This window comes from Pantherophis guttatus, chromosome 14, assembly GCF_059756535.1.
Source record: "Pantherophis guttatus breed Tessera chromosome 14, ASM5975653v1, whole genome shotgun sequence".
NCBI classification, from domain to species: Eukaryota; Metazoa; Chordata; class Lepidosauria; order Squamata; family Colubridae; genus Pantherophis; species Pantherophis guttatus.
The window spans coordinates 11,010,196-11,030,041 of record NC_142076.1 but is presented as its reverse complement, the minus strand read 5'-3'; the positions used below and the strand labels follow the sequence as shown (position 1 = coordinate 11,030,041).

Genomic DNA, 19,846 nt, shown 5'->3' with positions numbered 1-19,846 from the left:
TGCACTCCCGTTCCTTGTCCCAGCTTCTGCCAACCTAGCAGTTTGAAAGCAGGTAATAAAAAATGTAAGTAGAAAAATAGGGACCACCTTTGGTGGGAAGGGAACAGCGTTCCGTGCGCCTTTGGCATTGAGTCATGCCGGCCACATGACCACGGAGACGTCTTCGGACAGCGCTGGCTCTGCGGCTTTGAAACGGAGATGAGCACCGCCCCCTAGAGTCAGGAACGACTCGCACATATGTGCGAGGGGAATCTTTACCTTATTCATGTGATATTAAAAGTAATCTTTAAAAAAAAACCCACAGGCTCTTGCATTATTTCAATAATGTATCACTGTTTATATATTTAAAGAAATGTGTCCAGAAGCAGAAAGAAGAAAGTATTGCAAGACAAAGTTCAGGTGCAAACAGGTAGCGTGGAAACAAGGACATCTGAAACGAGCTTTCGAAATGGAGGGTGTTGCTGAGACAAGCAAACATTTGACCTTGATTCCACTCAGCACTTCCATCCAAGGACAAACACACCCACATGGCAATCTCTTTCTATCTTGTCCCTGTAGTGCTGCCTTAATCTCATTTGTGTATTATTTATTTGCTTTTTATCCCACCTTTTTAACATTTTATTAAATTTACCGTTATTATATTAAATATTAGATTTATTATTGTATTTATGATAAGGTTGATAACTCAAATCGTATGCCCAGTCTATGCAAGAATCAGTTTCACATCATCCTTAACTGCGTGGGCGATATTTTTTTTCCATCTTAATCCAGCAGAGCCCACACAGTGGTGAAATCCAAATTCTTTTACTACTGGTTCTGTGGGCGTGGTGTGGCTTGGTGGGCTGGCAAGGGAAGGATATTGCAAAATCCCCATTCCCACCCCACTCCAGGGGGAAGGATACTGCAAAATCCCCATTCCCTCCCCACTTCTGGGGGAAGGATATTGCAAAATCTCCACTCCCACCCCACTCCAGGGGAAGGATACTGCAAAACCCCCATTCCCACCCCACTCCAGGGGAAGGATACTGTAAAATCTCCATTCCCATCCCACCCCAGGGGAAAGATACTGTAAAATCTCCATTTCCTCCTGATCAGCTGGGACTTGGGAGGCAGAGAATAGATGGGGGCGGGGCCAGTCAGAATTTTTACTACTGGTTCTCCGAACTACTCAAAATTTCCACTATCAGTTCTCCCAGAACTGGTTAGAACCTGCTGAAACCCACCTCTGCCCTCGCCCCGATGTTCTCTCACGGCGCACAATTGCAAATCAGCCGTTTTGTTACCAGCTCTGAAAGTTGTCTTTTTTTCCTCTCTTTAGTGGTTTTCATGTGACCTTCTCGTTTATGAATATCATGGGATGCAAGTTTTCATCTCAACATTATTATTATTTTTTTAAGGACTTTCTTCCATTTCTATTTTTTTTTTTTTCCTGTAGGAGAAGGAATTTGAGTCTGACTGATGCAAATGTCCACGCCAGCTTTGTAAATGGAGCCCTTTTACTTACCCCATTCTCCTCTCCGGCGAGGAAGCTAAAGTAAACCAGGGTGGATTTGACTTAAATCGAGTTGATTTAAATCACAATTTAAATCATGATTTAAATCACTAGTAAAAAGGCTTGATTTAAATCAACTTGATTTAAATCATAATTTTTAAAGAGCAACTGTCATCTCTGCTATTCCTTTGACCCGCTGTTGACTCACCGATAGTCCCAGTGTTGCAGAATATACAGCCTCCTGCTACATAACTAAGCTCCATTTCATGCTGAATAAACTGAATTATTTATGTATCTTAAATAGAAAACTATCTTACGATAGATTTTTACCCCAAAAGTTTTTCATTAAAATAAATTTGATAAAAATCAAAAAAATCCGATTTAAATCAAAAAAATCTGAATTTTTTTATTTTTTAAAAAAATCATTGCTTTTTATCCACCCTGAAGTAAACTAGCGTGACCCATAATTTCTAACCTCTGGAAGGACTGATTTGGGTTGGGTTCTTTTTGCCCTAGGTGACCCCAGGTAAGTAAAGCTTTTGGAACGGAGACGGGTTTCCTGGAATGTGACTTTTGCCCCTTGTGACTCAAAACTGAAGACAGCAACAGAACACATCTGTTTGATGGTTTATGGTACCTAACATCCAATGCCTGGGTCAGGTGTTGAGGTGAATCTGCATGAAGGCATCCTGTCAGCGGAAAGCTGTTTTCTCTCTTATTTGCTTGGCTTTTGTGAGTTTTGAAAATGGGGTCTTCTGTAATTTATTTAGTTTTTATTTAGATGTTTTTTAATCCCACCTATTAGTTTATAAATCACACAAGATGCTGAAGGTATCTAAGATCTAACTCCTTCCTACTCTTGTTTTCCCCACAACAACAACAACCTGTGAGGTGAATTGGGCTGAGAGAAAGGGACTGGCTCAAACTACCCAGCTGGCTCTTATGTCTAAGGTGGAACTAGAACTCCCAGTCTCCTGGTGATTGGCCCAAAGTCACCCAGCTGGCTTTCATGGCTAAAGTGGGACTAGAACTCCCAGTCTCCTGGTGATTGGCCCAAAGTCACCCAGCTGGCTTTCGTGCCTAAAGTGGGACTAGAACTCCCAGTCTTCTGGTGATTGACCGAAAGTCACCCAGCTGCTTTCGTGCCTAAGGGGGGACTAGAACGCCCAGTCTCCTGGTGATTGGCCCAAAGTCACCCAGCTGGCTTTCATGCCTAAAGTGGGACTAGAATTCCCAGTCTCCTGGTGATTGGCCCAAAGTCACCCAGCTGGCTTTCGTGCCTAAGGTGGGACTAGAACTTCCAGTCTCCTGGTGATTGGCCCAAAGTCACCCAGCTGGCTTTCGTGCCTAAGGTGGGACTAGAACTCCCAGTCTCCTGGTGATTGGCCCAAAGTCACCCAGCTGGCTTTCGTGCCTAAAGTGGGACTAGAACTCCCAGTCTCCTGGTGATTGGCCCAAAGTCACCCAGCTAGTTTTCATGCCTAAGCAGGACTAGAACTCACTGTCTCCTGGTTTCTAGCCTGCAACTTTAAGCACTAGGCCAAACTGTTCCTTCTAGATATGGTATATTTTAATGCTGTAGTACCAGTTGTATTTGTGGTGGGATGATGATGCTGCAGAAGATACATGGTCCTTATACAAACCGGTTGGGGTGGGGTGGGGTGGATGAAGCTGGGAACTTTGTATCAGCTTTGAAAAACTGTCCAAGAGACTGTGAAACTGATTAGATCAGGTTTTCAGGGAAACTGATGATGAAACCGACAGGAGAATAAGGACCATGGAAAAGAGAGACCGCTAAATCAGTTTCCAGCAGGAATTGATAGGTTAAAAAAAGTCTGATTTAAAACAAAACAAACCCTTACTAAATCTAATTCAGAGGATAACTGAACTGTGCTCTGCTGGAAAGAAAAGGGAAGGGAAGGAAAGGAAAGGAAGAGAGAAGGAAAGGAAGGGAAAGGAAGGGAAGGGAAGGAAAGGAGAAGGAGAAGGAGAAGGGAAGGAAGGGAAAAGGGAGGGAAGGGAAGGGAAGGGAAGGGAAGGGAAGGGAAGGGAAGGGAAGGGAAGGGAAGGGAAGGAAAGGAAAGGAAAGGAAAAGGGAAGGGAAGGGAAGGGAAGGAAGGGAGAAGGAAAGGAAAGGAAAGGAGAAGGGAAGGAAAGGGAAGGAAAGGAAGGAGAAGGAAAGGAAAGGAAAGGGAAGGAAAGGAAAGGAAAGGAAAGGAAAGGAAAGGAAAGGAAAGGAAAAGGGAAGGGAAGGGAAGGAAGGGAGAAGGAAAGGAAAGGAGAAGGGAAGGGAAGGAAAGGGAAGGGAAGGAAGGAGAAGGAAAGGAAAGGAAAGGAAAGGAAAGGAAAGGAGAAGGGAAGGGAAGGGAAGGAAGGGAGAAGGAAAGGAAAGGAAAAGAGAAGGAAAGGAAAGGGAGGGAAGAGAGGAAGGAAAGAAAAGGGAGGGAGGGAAAGATTGCAGATAAAGTATTAATACCTTTCTTCTTTTGAATTAAAAAACAGCCATTCAAATACTTTCTTCATCTTAATAAATATCCCTGTGATACATGCCCCACTCCTGAAGCCCACTTTCTCCTAGAGAGAGGGTGAATAAGAATTAAGGGAAAAAACTAATTTTTTTTCTTATCCTGGCAGTCCAGATAAGTCAAGGCGGACCTTTCATCCACTCACAATGATGGCAGAAGAAATTAAATATTTGGTGTGTGTTGGGGGTTTGTGTGTGTACTGGAGTGTTGCAACGCCAGCAGGCTACAGGTGAAGATAAAACGAGACCTTCCTTCCCAACACAATGTTAGAAATACCCCCACAAAATTAAAATTGATTTCTTTTTAATGAATACCCCATTAAGAACCGTACTCCCGAAAATAACAGCACGGTCCTGGACAGCTGGCAAAACGGGCATTGGAAGAGGCCTGGCACAGTCTTCTGCCTTGAGCAAAGTCTTGGCACATGGTTCGCCTCCTCTCAAAGACCCCCGAGATTTAAACCTGTGATGCACAGGCTGAAAAACACCCGATCTTCCAGGAAGGCAATAAGTGAGTGAGCCCGAGGTAGTAGATCCCATGTCCGGAAATGGGAGAGGCCACGTCATGGTTCATACATGACCTTGTGATCACAACAATCCCAGTCAATCAGCTCGTTGCTGCGAAACCAAAGACTGATTTCTCGCTGCGCCGTCTCCACCGAGTCGCTGGCATGGACGACATTCCTGTTTGTAAGGGGAAAAAAGGGGCACGAAACATTCGGTTTGGTCAGGGCATCACTGTGTCTGTTCTCCAAAAGCTAAGAAGGATGGGACCAGGTCAGAAATTGGATGGGAGACTAAAATGGGGTGCCAAGAATCTTACCTGGACAAATGCATAAAGTTTTCTTGGCAAGGTTTTTCAGAAGTGGTTTTGCCATTGTCTCCTTCCTAGGGCTCAGAAGGAGTGACTGGCTCAAGGCTACCCAGCTGGCTTTGTGCCTAAGGTGGGACTAGAACTCACCATTCAGGTAATTGGCCCAAAGTCACCCAGCTGGCTTTCATGCCTAAGGCAGCACTAGAACTCACCATCTCCTGGTGACTGGCCCAAAGGCACTCAGCTGGCTTTCATGCCTAAAACAGCACTAGAACTCACCATCTCCTGGTGATGGGCCCAAAGTCATCCAATCGGCTTTCATGCCTAAGGTGGAGCTAGAACTCACGATCTCCTGGTGATTGGCCCAAAGGCACTCAGCTGGCTTTCATGTCTAAGGCAGCACTAGAACTCACCATCTCCTGGTAATTGGCTCAAAGTCACTAAGCTGGCTTTCATCTAAGATAAGACTAGAACTCACAGTCTCCTAGTTTCTAGCTTGGTGCCTTAACCAGGACACCGAACTGTCTTTTATCTGAACACAGAAGTCCCCAATCAGATATCCTGAGCTCTTGATCACCAACCCTCTTGTACCTGCTAACGTGGATGCTGAAATCACCCCGGACAGTGCCTGGCTTGGCTTCAGCCGGGTTGGTCTCTCCCACCATGGCCCTGGAAGTCTTGACAACGTTGTAACCTTCCCACACCTACAGGTTATAAGAGGAGAAAGGGCAAAGCTGTGTAATTTGACAAAAATGAGGAAGAGGAAGAATTGGATTGAATTTAAGATGCACCACATATGTAATCTATTTTGTTTATCGCTGTAGTTCCTTCCTTAACTTTATTACAGTCATCCACTCCTAAAACATGCATACATACATACAGTTTGTGTATGCAAGGGCTCTATCTGTCTGTCTGTCTATCTATCAGCTAGTTATCATCTGACTGTCTGCCTGTCTCTGTCTATCTAGCAATAGCAATAGCACTTATATACCGCTTTACAGTGCTTTACAACCCTCTCTAAGCGGTTTACAGAGTCAGCTTATTGTCCCCAACAATCTGGTTCCACATTTTACCAACGTCAGAACGACGTAAGGCTGAGTCAATCTTGAGCTGGTCAGGATCAAACTCTTGGCAGTTGGCATAATTAGCCTGCAATACTGCATTCTAACCCACTGCGCCATCATGGCTCTATCTATGATCTACCTATCAATCTACCATGTATCCATCTAACTGTTGATCTATCAGTCATCTGTCTGTCTCTGTCTCTTATCTATCTATCTCTATACTATGGTATCTATCTATCTATCTATCTATCTATCTATCTATCTATCTATCTATCTATCTGTCGTCCATCCATCCATTCCTGTGTGTCTGTGTCTGTCTGCGTGTGTGTGAGTGTGAGGGAGAGAGAGACAGAGACACATACACACACCAGAGACAGAGAGAGACATAGACAGAGCCACAGAAAGAGACACACAGAGAGAGACAGACACAGAGACACAGACACACACACACAAAGACAGACACAGAGAGAGAGAGAGAGAGAGAGACAGAGACAGAGACACAGAGAGAGACAGAGAGACAGAGAGACCAAGAGAGAGAGAGAGAGAGACAAGAGACAGAGAGACAGAGAGAGAGACAGAGTCAGAGAGAGAGAGACAGAGACACAGAGAGAGACAGAGACACAGAGAGACAGAGAGAGAGAGACACAGACACAGACACAGACACAGACACACACACACACACACACACACACACACAGAGACAGAGACACAGAGACACAGAGAGAGGCAGAGAGACAGAGAGACCAAGAGAGAGAGAGAGAGAAGAGACCAAGAGAGACAGAGAGACAGAGAGACAGATAGAGAGACAGAGTCAGAGAGAGAGAGACAGACAGAGACAGAGACAGAGACAGAGACAGAGAGACTTTACTCCTGAAATGAAACTGGATATTCTAACCCTCTCCAGTATCGAAGACAACAGGACCAGTATAGAAAATCACTTTACCATGGCAACGACGGGCCCAGAGGTCATGTACTGAAGCAGATCGTGGTAAAACGGCTTCCGGCGCAGCTCGTGGTAATGTTCAGCCAGGATCCCTTCGGTGGCCTGGAAGGGAAGGAAGTAATTGTGAGCTAGTCCAGACCAGGAAATATGCAAAAAATATGGAATGATACATAATTCCCACAGCAGAAGAACAGATGATAGAGGCAGTAAAGTTGGCACAGATGGCAAAATTGACAGTTTTAATTAAAGAGAAGAATTCATCAAGTTTTGTTTCCATTTGGAAACCACTTCTGGATTTTGTGCTCAGAACTGGGGGGGAAAAAAACAACACCCCGAAATTCTAATTGTAGATTAGAATCATTTTGCTGTTTTAGAGATGGCTCAGAAGATCTAGAAATGTAAAAGCAAAAGATTGAGGCTGGTTTTTTGTTGTTGTTTTTTTTTTTGCATTCTACTGCACTGAAAAAAATTCTGTTTTTTTATCCCTCTCTTTTTTTGACACTTTTCTTTCCGTCTTTTCCACTTAGCTTTTGTTTGTATTTGAATTTCACTTTGTCATAAACTTGAATAAAATCAGCCACCCCCCAAAAAAGGAAAAAGAAAATTGGTCATGCTCCCCCTTCTCGTGAAAATGGCACCCCCGATTTCTCATCTCCTCCCCCAGAGCAGATGAGGGAATCAGAGCTTCTTCTTCTTCTTGTGCCATATCCGTCATCGGACGTTGGCAATCATGTTGGCGATTTTATTTTTATCAATAGCCACATGAAAAAGGGCTGCTTAGTTTTGTCCAAACTGGTCCCTTAGATTTTGAAGCCATGATCTTCTTCTTCTGCCTGGACCTCGTTTGCTTTCAATCTTTCCCTGGAGGATTAAGTGAAAGATGACGCATTTTTCCGGGTGTCGCATCCCATGTCCAAAATATTCTAACTTTCGCTTTTTAATGGCTTTGATGATTGGCTTTCCCAGGTGGCTTATCACCTCCTCCTTTTTGCTTTTGCCAACCCAATTTATACGTAACAGCCGCCTGTAAATCCACATTTCAAATGCTTCTAGTTTCTTCAAGTGGTTTTCCGTCAGAGACCAACTCTCTACTCCGTAGAGCAGGATAGAAAAGATGTAACATCTGACAAGCCTGATTTTCAGTCTTCAGTTTTATGTCGTGACTGCAGAAGACCTTTTTCAATTTTGAAGAATGCTGTTCGAGCTTTCTCTATCCTTGTCTTTACTTCACTGGTCATGTCCCAGCTTTCATGTAAATTAGAACTGAAGTACGTGATCCCTTCGACTTTTCCTAGTGGTATTCCTTCCGAATTTATCAGTGGTAAATTAATGGGTTGTTTGCTGGTGACCCTGATCTTGGTTTTTGTTCTGTCCCCCTTCCTCACACAGGCAAACGTAATACCAAGCACGCCTGCCAATATTTTATTAGGTAAACAGATTAGAATTCTTGGCAGAGCAAGGTTTTGGCAGCAAACTGCTGAATGCCTGCCAAGACAGGTTTCACTCCCATAAAGCAGAAGAGGAATTATCTTCAGTCCATTCCAAGAGCAACAAATTATCCATTATTATCCAGCAACAAATTGACAAGAGTTTAGTCAATGTTCAGTCCAAAATATATCCAAGCCGAATTTCAGAGAGCACGATGTGACTTTCAGGGTTTAACTTTGTCCGTCACAAAGCCTGAAGAGCAATCCCACCCAGTTTTATTTCTGGTGGGGCGTGGCTCCGTGACTCAGCTCAATCTCTGGCCCTCCCACACCTCTTCCGTTGCTGTGCACGCTTCTCCCTCTGACGCTGCCTGGGATCAAGCCAGGATTCATCCTCCTCGCTCCCTATCAATTGGTGCTCCAATATGCCTTCCTCCTGGCACATTCCAGGCTGTTTCTCCTGGCCTTCCGATGAAAACTGAGGTATTGCCAGAAAGGAGGGTCCTGGAGAGGGAGGCCTTGTCAGTTCCTCCCCCTCACCTTCTGAGTCCTCTTCCTCTGTTAGGACAGGCTCGGGAGTCGGGGTCACAACAGTTTTTGAGGTGTTAAGCTTCAAGCTGTATTTTTCCGATATTTCTGTGACTCTGTTGATGAGGAGCTGAAGGTCTTTATGCTTACTGGCAAGCTGAACTGTTATCATCAGCATATCTTAAATTGTTGATCCGAACACCGTTTACTATGAGGCCAGCATTGGTGTTTTCCAGTGCTGTGTTTAAGATTGACTCAGAGTAGATGTTAAACAACAGCGGAGACAGAATACAACCCTGTCTGACCCCCCTCTTCGTATTTCTGCATCATCTGAGTATTTTTCGGCCGAGTCTCACATTTGCTACCTGATGCCAATACAGATTCTTTATGATTCGGATGTCTTTGTCATCTAGTCCCACTTGTTTCAGGATTTGTAATAGTTTGCTGTGTCTTATTTTATCAAATGCTTTTTCAAAATCAATGAAGCACATGGATGGAAAAGAGTCGCATCTGACAAGCCTGGTTTTTCAGAGCTACAGGTTTTAATTGGTGGGTGCTCGTGCAAACAGGTCTCAATTATCTTATAAAGAACGGTTGCAGGAACTGGGTATGTCTAGTTTAATGAAAAGAAGGACTAAGGAAGACATGATAGCAGGGTTCCAGTATCTCAGGGGCTGCCCCAAAGAAGAGGGAGTCAAGCTATTCTCCAAAGCACCTGAGGGCAGGACAAGAAGCAATGGGTGGAAACTAATCAAGGAGAGAAGCAACCTAGAACTAAGGAGAAATTTCCTGACACTTAAGAACAATGAATCAGTGGAACAACTTGTCTCCAGAAGTTGTGAATGCTCCAACACTGGGAGTTTTTTTAAAAAGAGATTGAACAACCATTTGGCACAAGGGTTTCCTGCCTAAGCAGGGGGTTGGACTAGAAAACCTCCAAGGTCCCTTCCAACTCTTCTCTTCTCTTCTCTTCTCTTCTCTTCTATACTATACTATACTATACTATACTATACTATACTATACTATACTATACTATACTATACTATACTATACTATACTATACTATACTATACTATACTATACTATACTATACTATACTATTCCCTATTCTATTCTATTCTATTCCTATTACTCCTATTCCTATTATTTCTAATTTTAATTCAAGAGGCAACTGGACTTTCTGGGGGGGGCGTTTTTGAAGAAGAGACTGGACAGTCACTTGTCTGAGATGGTATAGGTTCTCCTGCTTGAGTAAGGGGCTGGACTAGAAGACCTCCAAGGTCCCTTCCAGATTCTATTCTATTCTATTCTATTCTATTCTATTCTATTCTATTCTATTCTATTCTATTCTATTCTATTCTTTCTATTTTCTCTATTTTATTATTCCCGATGCTTACCTGGAGCAACTTGAGTCCCACCAGTTTAAATCCCCGTTTCTCGAAGCGTTTGATGACATCTCCAATCAGCCTTCTCTGGACTCCGTCCGGCTTCACTGCGATCAACGTGCGCTCCTGCACCTCACCTACGCCTGCCAAGCAAAGAAAGGGCTGTAAGTTGGCACCAAACAGTCTTCCTCCTATCACACCCACCTGGGGGTATTGAAACCCAACCTGAGGAGACCACCCTGATTTCTGGGTGATTTAGAGCTGACAAAAAGAAGGATTTTTTTGTTGTTGTTGCAAGGAATGGATTTGAACCGCGGAACTCCCTGCCACAAGATGGCAACAAAGCGCCTGACTCGGAAAGAAGCTTTGACGAATCGGTGGGAGGTTTCTAGTCATTACAGCCAGTGCTTATTATTGTTATTATTAAATTTAACTACGGCTCAAAGAATCAGCCACAATTGGTTAGGTTTCATCTGCTATTCTAAGCCATAAGCCATGGTTCACGAAGGCTGGTGATGGGATTCACGCATGTTAAGTCACAGAAGGACAAGCCACGTTCAAGTCCTGCCTGGAGTTTGCTAGTTCATTCATTCATTACAGACCAGGGGTCTCCAACCTTGGCAACTTTAAGCCTGGCGGACTTTAAATCCCAGAATTCCCCAGCCAGGGAATTCTGGAAATTGAAGTCCGCCAGGCTTAAAGTTGCCAAGGTTGGAGACCCCCGTTACAGATCATCTTTGACTTACGGCCACAATGGGGACCAGAATTTCTGTGGCTAAGCAAGATGGTTGTTAAGTGAATCACACGGTTGTTAAGTGAGTCCAGCTCCCTTTAATTGTCTTTGCGTGTTGGAAGCCGGCTGGGATGGTCGCAAGCGGTGATCACAGAACTGTGAGGATGCTACAACAGTCGTAAGCGCAAGGACCCGTCGTAAGCCACGTTTTCATTTTCCAACGGTCGCTAAACAAATGACTGTAAATCAAGGACCATCTATAATTCATCAATTCATCATATTTATGCTGTTTCCAGCTACTGGCGGTTTGGTTCCAGGAATACAAGGCTGAATTGATCTTTGAAGTGATCCGGCACACCTGTTTTTCAACCCTTGGCGGCCTCATTAATTTAGCAGGCATTCGCTTCTATTTAAAAAAATGGAAAGTCAATGCTCACGCCGGTAAACAAGATGCTAGACCTCAGCGTTCTTAGCCAAGGCAAGGTGGCTCCTTTACATGGAAAACGGCAAGAGATTTGGAAGTTGATCCCAAAGGTGCTTTTTCGAAAGGCAACTGGATTTGGTTTTTCCTTAAAGACATTTTGCTTCTCATCCAAGAAGCTTCTTCAGTTCTGAAGAACTAAAGAAGCTTCTTGGGTGAGAAGCGAAACATCTTCAAAGCAAAAGAAAAAAGTCCAGTTGCCTTTCGAAAAAGCACTTTTAGGACAGCCGTGCCCTGGATGACTGCGAATCTCCATAGATATTTGGAAGTTGAGCTGTCTTGTAACTTTGAACACCAGTTCTATGGCAAATTAAAACCACTATTTCTCAACCGTGGCAAATTTAAGATGTGTGGACTTCGGCTCCCAGAATTCCCCAGCCAGCAGAGTTGAAGCCCACACATCTTAAAAGATTGCCAAGATTGATGAACGGTGGATTAAAGCAATCCGATTCAGTGGGAATTTCACAGGTGTCGCTTTCTCGTCCTTCCCTTATTCCTGCTTTTCGGGATCTCGTACTTTCCTCGTCTTCGTAAAGGAAGGACCGACACAGCTTCACAATCCTTGAACTTCAAGGAGCTGGGGAAACCTCCCCCCCCACCGTCTTGCTTTTTGAAATCCTGGGGAATCAAATTGCCAATCATTAAATTCAGATGATCCCAGTTTATGGCTCTCTTGAGTCTTTGAGGTCAGCAAAGGTTGGCTGGACATGCTCCAAGCACACTGTCTGATTCCTGGTGATTAATTTGCTCTCTGGCGGTTGCCTGCAAAGACACCTGGCAAGGCGAAATTGTGTGTCTCTGCAAGCAATGGGGGCCGCCGAGGCTTTGCGATTCAAACTCTCTCTCTCTCTGTGCGCATGCGCACGCATAAGCCATTCTCTAGGGTGTTGCACCTGTTTCTATAGCTACTGTTCCAGATCATCACATGGTAAAATGTCTGGGAAGAAAATGTCCTTTAAGGGGAAACACAGCAATACGAATGAAAAGTGGGATTCGGTCCATGAGGCTGCATCAACAGAGGGATAGAATCAAGATCACGTGAAGTGTTAAGACCACTTTATAAGGCCTTGGTAAGGCCACACTTGAATCCTGCATCCAGTTTTGGTCACCACGATGTAAAAAAGATGTTGAGAGTCTAGAAAGAGTGCAGAGAAGAGCAACAAAGAGGATTAGGGGACTGCAGGTTAAAACATACGAAGAACGGTTGCAGGAATTGGGTATGTCTAGTCTGATGAAAAGAAGGACTAGGGGAGACATGATAGCAGTGTTTTAATATCTCAGGGGCTGTCCCAAAGAAGAGGGAGTCAAGCTATTCTCTAAAGCCCCTGAGGGCAGGACAAGAAGCAATGGGTGGAAAGTAATCAAGGAGAGAAGCAACTTAGAACTAAGGAGAAATTTCCTGACTGTTAGAACTATTAATCAGTGGAACGACTTGCCTCCAGAAGTTGCGAATGCTCCAACACTGGAAGTTTTTAAGAAGATGTTGGATAACCATTTGTCTGAAGTGGTGTAGGGTTTCTTGCCGAAGCAGGGGGTTGGACTAGAAGGCCTCCAAGGTGCCTTCCAACTCTGTTATTCTGTTCTGTTCTGTTCTGTTCTGTTCTGTTCTGTTCTGTTCTGTTCTGTTCTGTTCTCTTCTCTTCTCTTCTCTTCTCTTCTCTTCTCTTCTCTTCTCTTCTCTTCTCCTCTCCTCTCCTCTCCTCTCCTCTCCTCTCCTCTCCTCTCCTCTCCTCTCCTCTCCTCTCTTCTCTTCTCTTCTCTGGTCCCTTCAAGCTCCCTTCCAACTCTGTTATTTTATAAAGTTTGCAGGTGGGATCTTGGGGTGCAACAGGTGTCGTGTGCTAGAATTCATTAATAAGACCCAGTTGGAAAGGTGACCATCATGGGCTATTTGATTTGATTTAGAAGCCTGCCCAGCTCCAAACTTATTCTGGGTGGTTTATCTAATTCAAAAAAGAACATTTGTATATATATATTTTTCCAGACTCAGAGGTAGAAGGGCTTTGAGCACTACACTACTTTAATATCATTGACCCAAGACAAAACCAAATAATGGCCTTAACATGTGAACTAAGCCAGGACTGGTTTACATGGCTTCAGGATTGTGGGCTGGGTGAGCTCAAGGGCTAGGAGTTGTAATCCATGGCCCGTGACTGTATATTGTACACAACTGGCCAAGTGTCCTTCATTCAATGAGTCACAGTGAAGCAAAGATGCTTTGGTTGAAGTCCATCCGTGTTTCATCAGGAGATACTAGGTCCAATTTAGCAGTGTTTTTGAACTGGCTTGTTGGTAGTTGCGAAGTCATGTCCGACCCATCGTGACCCCATGGACAACATTCCTCCAGGCCTTCCTGTCCTCTACCATTCTCTGGAGTCCATTTAAGCTCACGCCGACTGCTTCGGTGACTCCATCCAGCCACCTCGTTCTCTGCTGTCCCCTTCTTCTTTTGCCCTCCATCGTTCCCAGCATTAGACTCTTCTCCAGTGAGTCCTTCCTTCTCATTAGGTGGCCAAAGCATTTGAGTTTCCTCTTCAGGATCTGGCCTTCTAAAGAGCAGTCAGGGTTGATCTCCTCTAGGACTGACCGGTTGAATCGCCTTGCAGTCCAAGGGACTCACAGGAGTCTTTTCCAGCACCAAAGAAGATCTCCAATGTTAACATTCAGCACTGATTTGATCGAAAAGGAATCTTCATGCTTGAGAACTTGAGAATGACTGCTAATCCGTGATTGGACTAATTCAGTGTGAACTAGTCCAATCATGGACTAGCAGTCGTTCTCAAGTTCTGAGCAATTTTGCTCAAGTGGGAGCAAATTCAGTTCAGTGTGAACTACTCCAATTCCCTAGGTCTAACTAATGCGAATTCGTTCATACATCACAGCACAAAAGCATGGTTTATTTTAAGTAAGCGTAGTTGAAACACTAGGTTTCATGCAGCTTATCTTATCTAACTATCTAAGTATCCACCTGATGACTTGACTCAAGGGGTGAATTCAGCTATTGTCTGACTTGTATGTGGCAAACCCTTCAGGGGATTATTTTCCTGGTCTCCCAATTTAAAACTTCCTAAATGGTGGCTTAAGAAGAGAGGTTACAACAGCATTATTCAAGAGGATGGTTTCCATCATCGCAGCCGAATTCTACAGAACTGACATAGTCCAATACTGCTGAAGGTTACTTGTTGGACTCAAACGGGTTTCTCTTTAGGATGTTTTGAAATAAAATGTGAATTTGATCAATTCTCGGGAAAGAGGGAAAAACAGTTGAAGTGGTTGACCGATGCCCTCTAACAATTTTGAAGTCATCAATGAAAAAAAAGAAGTAAAGTGAGAACGGATCGCCTAGTCAGTTCCCAAGACTTTGAAAAAAAAAAAAGCAGTGAAAAGCATAAAGCTTTATGTTCCAAACTTTTTTTTTTATTGTCCCTTGTTTTCCCAGTGGTATTAACTTCCTGGTGATGGTGTATAAGTCTGGAAAGCAAAGAAGAGAGATGCCGAATATTACCGTATTTTTCGGAGTATAAGATGCACCTTCCCCCCCCCCCCCTAAAAGAGGGTGGAAATGTTGGTGCATCTTATACACCTAATACAGCCATTTTTGGCCTCCCGAAGCCCTGCCCCTCTCGTTCCATTTTTGCAAAAAACAGGCCTGTTTTCCGCCCAATTTTTGCAAAAACGGGGGCATTTTTGCCCTCCCCCAGCCCCCAGGAGCACTCTGCAGGCCTCCCAAACCTTCTGCATACCTCATTTTTTGCAAAAATGGGTGAAAAATGACCCATTTTTCAGCTGATTTTTGCAAAAAATGGGGCACGCAGAGAGTTTGGGAGATCTGCAGAGTGCTCCTGAGGGCCAAAGTGAGCAAAACCTTTTTTTTATTACTTACCTCTTCGAAATCTTGGTGCATCTTATACACCAGTGCATCTTATAGTCTGAAAAATACGGTATTTGAAAGGCAGGGAAGCGTAACCGGAAAGGATGAGGCTGGGAAGAGTTTATTAAGTTTAACTAAGTTTAACGTCATGTTAAGCTATGTTGAAACGTGCAGCTTAATGGCATCATGTAAACCACGGTTCGCAGCTCAGTATGTACACTAAGCTTACTCAATAAGCTGTAATTAAAGAAACTTGGGGTTTTAAGCACCCGGATTTTGCTTGGGAATTGTACATGGCAGGATCCAAGTTTAACCAAAATAAATAAATTGCGGCGTTGCAAACAGAAAGAACTCAAGACGAACATTAAAGGAGGACATCTTTAATTAAGAGTGGTGTTTTTCAACCTTGGCAAGATGTATGGACTTCAACTCCCAGAATTCCCCAGCCAAGGTGCATGTAGGCTGGTGGGGGAATTCTGGAAGTTGAAGTCCACACTTCTGAAACTTGTTGACAATGAGAAATACTAAATGAGAGGAATAAGGATACTGGTGTGATTTGTGCCTGTGATTTTTCTCCCCCGATTATCCTCCTTCGGGTTGAAGTTGAAGAGGGCGGTCAGGCTGGCTAAGGCTTGAATATGGAGACCACCAGGAGATCCCAGCTTTGCTAGCTAAAAGGCAGAGTCATTGGCAAAAGATCCCAGAGGAAGCCTTCACAGCACAACCAGCAAACACAGTTGTGCCAGCAGGGCTCCCCCTTGCTTGGACAAGTGGTGGAATTCAATTTTTTTTACTACTGGTTCTGTGGGCGTGGCTTGGTGGGTGTGGCAGGGGAAGGATTCTGCAAAATTCCCATTCCCTCCCCACTCCTGGGGGGAAAGATATTGCAAAACCCCCATTCCCACCCCACTCCTGGGGGAAGGATATTGCAAAATCTCCATTCCTACCCCACTCTGGGGCCAGCCAGAGGTGGTATTTGCCGGTTCTCCAAACTATTCAAAATTTCCGTCACCGGTTCTCCAAACTGCTCAAAATTTCCGCTACAGGTTCACCAGAACCTGTCGGAACCTGCTGAATAGCACCCCTGATCTGGATTTGTGGGACGACCATCCAGGTAGGCTGATGCCACCCTGAATTCGGTAGCCTTTTTCAAATTGCAAAGTACCGTGATTCTGTCTGTAGGGCTGCCCTTGCGGAACCTGGAATCTGACAGGAAGGTTCATCAGTGCTATGGGCTGACCCTATGAAACAGGCCCGCGGAATGCCCAACTTTCACAATCAGCCTTGCTCAACCTTGCCTGTTTCTAGAGACGCCCTTCAACTTGGGAGAAAAGAGCGTGCCCGGTGACCGGTCCCCAGAAAGCGATCCTCAGCAATGTCCAGGGCACCTGCACCTGCTCTGGAACAGGGGTGTCCAAACTTGGCAACTTTGAAGACTTGGGAATTTCAAATCCCAGAATTGGGGAATTCTGGGAGTTGAAATCCCCAAGTCTTCAAAGTTGCCAAGTTTGGACACCCTTGCTCTGTCTGGAGGATGGGAAGCTGGGAAAGCAAAATACCACCCGAGGCCATCCAAACTGCCCCCTCTCCACCATCCCCGAAGGAACCTCTTGCCAGATGTGCCCGGCCAAAGTTTCCTTCCAAAGAGATGCCCCAACCGGGCGCCCCCCATTCAGAGATGCCAATCTGCCTCGGGCGCAGCGCTGCCTTTCGTCTCCTTTGCGCCCAGGGCGCGCAGCCTTTGGAGAGAAAGGCAGGGAGGGAGGGAGGGAGGAAAGGGCTTGCCTGTTTCCCACGCGAGACCCGATCGCCCCCCCAAAGACCCGGAGATCCCCCTTCACTCACTCACCCGAGCCGTACAGCCGCGCTCCGGGAAGGCGAAGGCAGGGCGCAGCGGCCAGCGGCTGGAGGCTCCCCAAGCGCCAATGTCCCCGCGCCAGGCAGCGCTGCAGCACCCCCATGCCTGCCTGCCTCCCTGCCGAGCCGGGCAAGAGAGGGGCCGGCCGGGTTTATAGCCTCGGGGGCCGCTGCTCCGGCTTCTGCAGCAGCCCCCTTGGCTCCACCCCAGGGCCGGCGGGAGGGCTGGGCGGAAGGCTGGGGGCTTTCCTTAAAAGAGACCGACTAGCTGTCCGCCCAACCCTCCTCCTCCTCCTCCCGAGCGCAGCCGGAGCCAGGCGCGCTCCCGCGGGCTCTTGCGCCCAGCCACCCCGCGGAGTCATAAATTGTAGTAGCAAAGCAGGGCTTAAACAACTTCTTCTTTCCATATGAAAGGAGTCTGGGACACGAGATGATGGCCTCCCCCCCCCCCGTCTCTGTTTTGGTCATTTCGCCATTAAAAACACTGGAGGCAAAAAAGGGCATTTTTTTTCTCCCATCAGACGGAAGAGTTGGGCGCGATGAATTGAGCAGAACCGCAGATGACCATTAGGGGCCTCCCCCTTTAAAACAAAGGGTGCCCTCCAGAAACAATCCATACAAGTAGCAGTGACACCATCGGCTGCACAAAGGAAAGGAAAAAGGAAAGGAAAGGAAAAGGGAAAAGGAAAGGAAAGGAAAGGAAAGGAAAAGAAAAGAAGAAAAGAAAAAAGGAAAGGAAAGGAAAAGAAGAAAAGAAAAAAGAAAAGAAGAAAAGAAAAGAAGAAAAGAAAGAAAAAAGAAAAGAAAAGAAGAAAAGACCAGATCTCCTTCCATAATTTCAGACATATTTGTCTGAAGTGGTGGAGGGTTTCCTGCCTAAGCAGGGGGTTGGACTAGAAGACCTCCAAGGTCCCTTCCAACTCTGTTATTCTATTCTGAAAGCTTATGCACCGGAGACAAATTCCTTGTGTGTCCAATTACACGTAGCCAATAAAGCTATTCTATTCTATTCTATTCTATTCTATTCTATTCTATTCTATTCTATTCTATTCTATTCTATTCTATTCTATTCTATTCTATTCTATTCTATTCTATTCTAAATTTTGTTTCCCTGGTCCATACAAAGCCACTAGATCAGGGGTTTCCAACCTTGGCAACTTTAAGACTCATGGACTTCAATTTCCAGAATTCCTCAGCCAGCTTAGCTTGGAGGTTGGAGACCCCTGCACTAGATACCTTCAAGGAGCTCCAAGTAAAATAATCCATAGCTTATTACTGGTTTAGGAAATACAGCCACCGCTCTAGCCTTGTGTGCAAAATTAAAACTATTACTTCCGAGAGCTGAAACGTTCCACCCCCAAGCCTGGAAAACAGACTACTAGACGGTCCTTCCTTTTTATTAGCGGCTCCGGTACTTCCTTTATTTACCATCCTCATTTCCTCCATGCAGGAGTGTTCGATCCTAGGGAAGAGGCAGATATTTCTCTCTCTGGGCACAATGGGAATATATTTGCTGAAAAAAGATCTGCATTGGTGACAGGAAGGGCATCCGGCCATTAAACGCTCTGCTAGCTCCATTCAGTTGCCCAGACTCCACCCTGCCAGGGATTATGGAGTCGTTAAATGATGATGATTTCCTCCATCCAAATCATATTTCAGATTGGGATCTGCGTGGGACAAGAAGCTCCATATGACACCCAAATCTGCAGCCCTTTAAGTCTTCCTAGTCTTTGGGCCCTCCCGTAACTTCTGAATCTCCAAACTAAATGGTATCTGCGCTGTATTCAAAGGAGTATAATTCAGGGGTTTCCAAATTTGGCAACTTCTCCAACGCTGGGGAATTCTGGGAGTTTTTTTTTTTAAATTTGATTTATATGCCGCCCTTCTCCGGAGACTCAGGGCGGCTTACAATGCGTTAAGCAATAGCCTTCATCCTTTTGTATATTTATACAAAGTCAGCTTATTGCCCCCACAAACTGGGTCCTCAATTTACCTACTTTAGAAAGGATGGAAGGCTGAGTCAACCTTGAGCCTGGTGAGATTCGAACTTACTAATTGCAGACAACTGGAGTTAAATTACAATGCATTAGTCTGCTGAGCTATCCAGGCTCCTTCAGCCTATGGAGTTGAAGTCCATAGGTCTTCAAGTTGCCAAGTTTGGAGACTTCTCATCTAATCAAAGAGATCTATGCAATATACGTAGATTGGAGCAGCTGAAAGTTTCTTCATAGGCCCTTAAGAATTGTATAGGTTTAACCCAGCGCTGACACACATTTGTACCATCCAATTAGTGAGGAGAGTTCCTGTACAGGTAGTTCTCAACTTAATATCAAAACAATTGGGACAAGAATTTCTGTTGCTAAGCAAAGCAGCTGTTAAGTGAGTCACTGCAGTTATTAGGTTATTTTTAGAAATAACTCAAGGCAGCAAACGTATTTCATGCTTCTTCCTCCTATTCTCTCCACAACAACCACCTTGTGAGGCGGGTAGGGTGGAGAGAGGGGGACTGGTCAAAATCACCCAGCTGGCTTTCATGCCTAAGGTGAAACTAGAACTCCCAATCTTCTGGTGATTGGGCCGAAGTTACCCAGCCAACTTTCATGCCTAAGGCAGAGCTAGAACTCCCAATCTCCTGGTGATTGGCCCAAAGTTACCCAGCCAACTTTCATGCCCAAGAAAAGACTAGAACTGAGACTTTCCTGGTTTCTAGGCTGGTGCCTTAGACTC

At 45.0% G+C, this 19,846-nt stretch overlaps 1 protein-coding gene across 1 annotated transcript; it reads right to left on the bottom strand.

The window, feature by feature from the left end:
• Nucleotides 1-4,303: 4,303 nt before the first annotated feature.
• Nucleotides 4,304-17,338, bottom strand: NME4 (NME/NM23 nucleoside diphosphate kinase 4). The gene is made up of 5 exons (XM_060692951.2): nt 17,112-17,338; nt 10,190-10,320; nt 6,838-6,939; nt 5,422-5,534; nt 4,304-4,700 (listed from the first exon to the last, which is right to left on the bottom strand). Exons 1-5 carry the CDS (start codon nt 17,221-17,223, stop codon nt 4,580-4,582), a joined length of 579 nt encoding a protein of 192 aa, XP_060548934.1. The 5' UTR covers nt 17,224-17,338; the 3' UTR covers nt 4,304-4,579.
• Nucleotides 17,339-19,846: the final 2,508 nt, after the last annotated feature.

What these genes read in the sequence shown, in the direction of transcription:
- NME4 (XM_060692951.2), bottom strand. Translation starts at nt 17,223, where the DNA reads ATGGGGGTGCTGCAGCGCTGCCTGGCGCGGGGACATTGGCGCTTGGGG. An exon ending in TGGGACTCAAGTTGCTCCAG is followed by an intron (nt 6,940 to 10,189) that starts GTAAGCATCGGG and finishes CTTCCCTTCCAG; the next exon opens with GCCACCGAAGGGATCCTGGC. An exon ending in CTGGGCCCGTCGTTGCCATG is followed by an intron (nt 5,535 to 6,837) that starts GTAAAGTGATTT and finishes TATAACCTGTAG; the next exon opens with GTGTGGGAAGGTTACAACGT.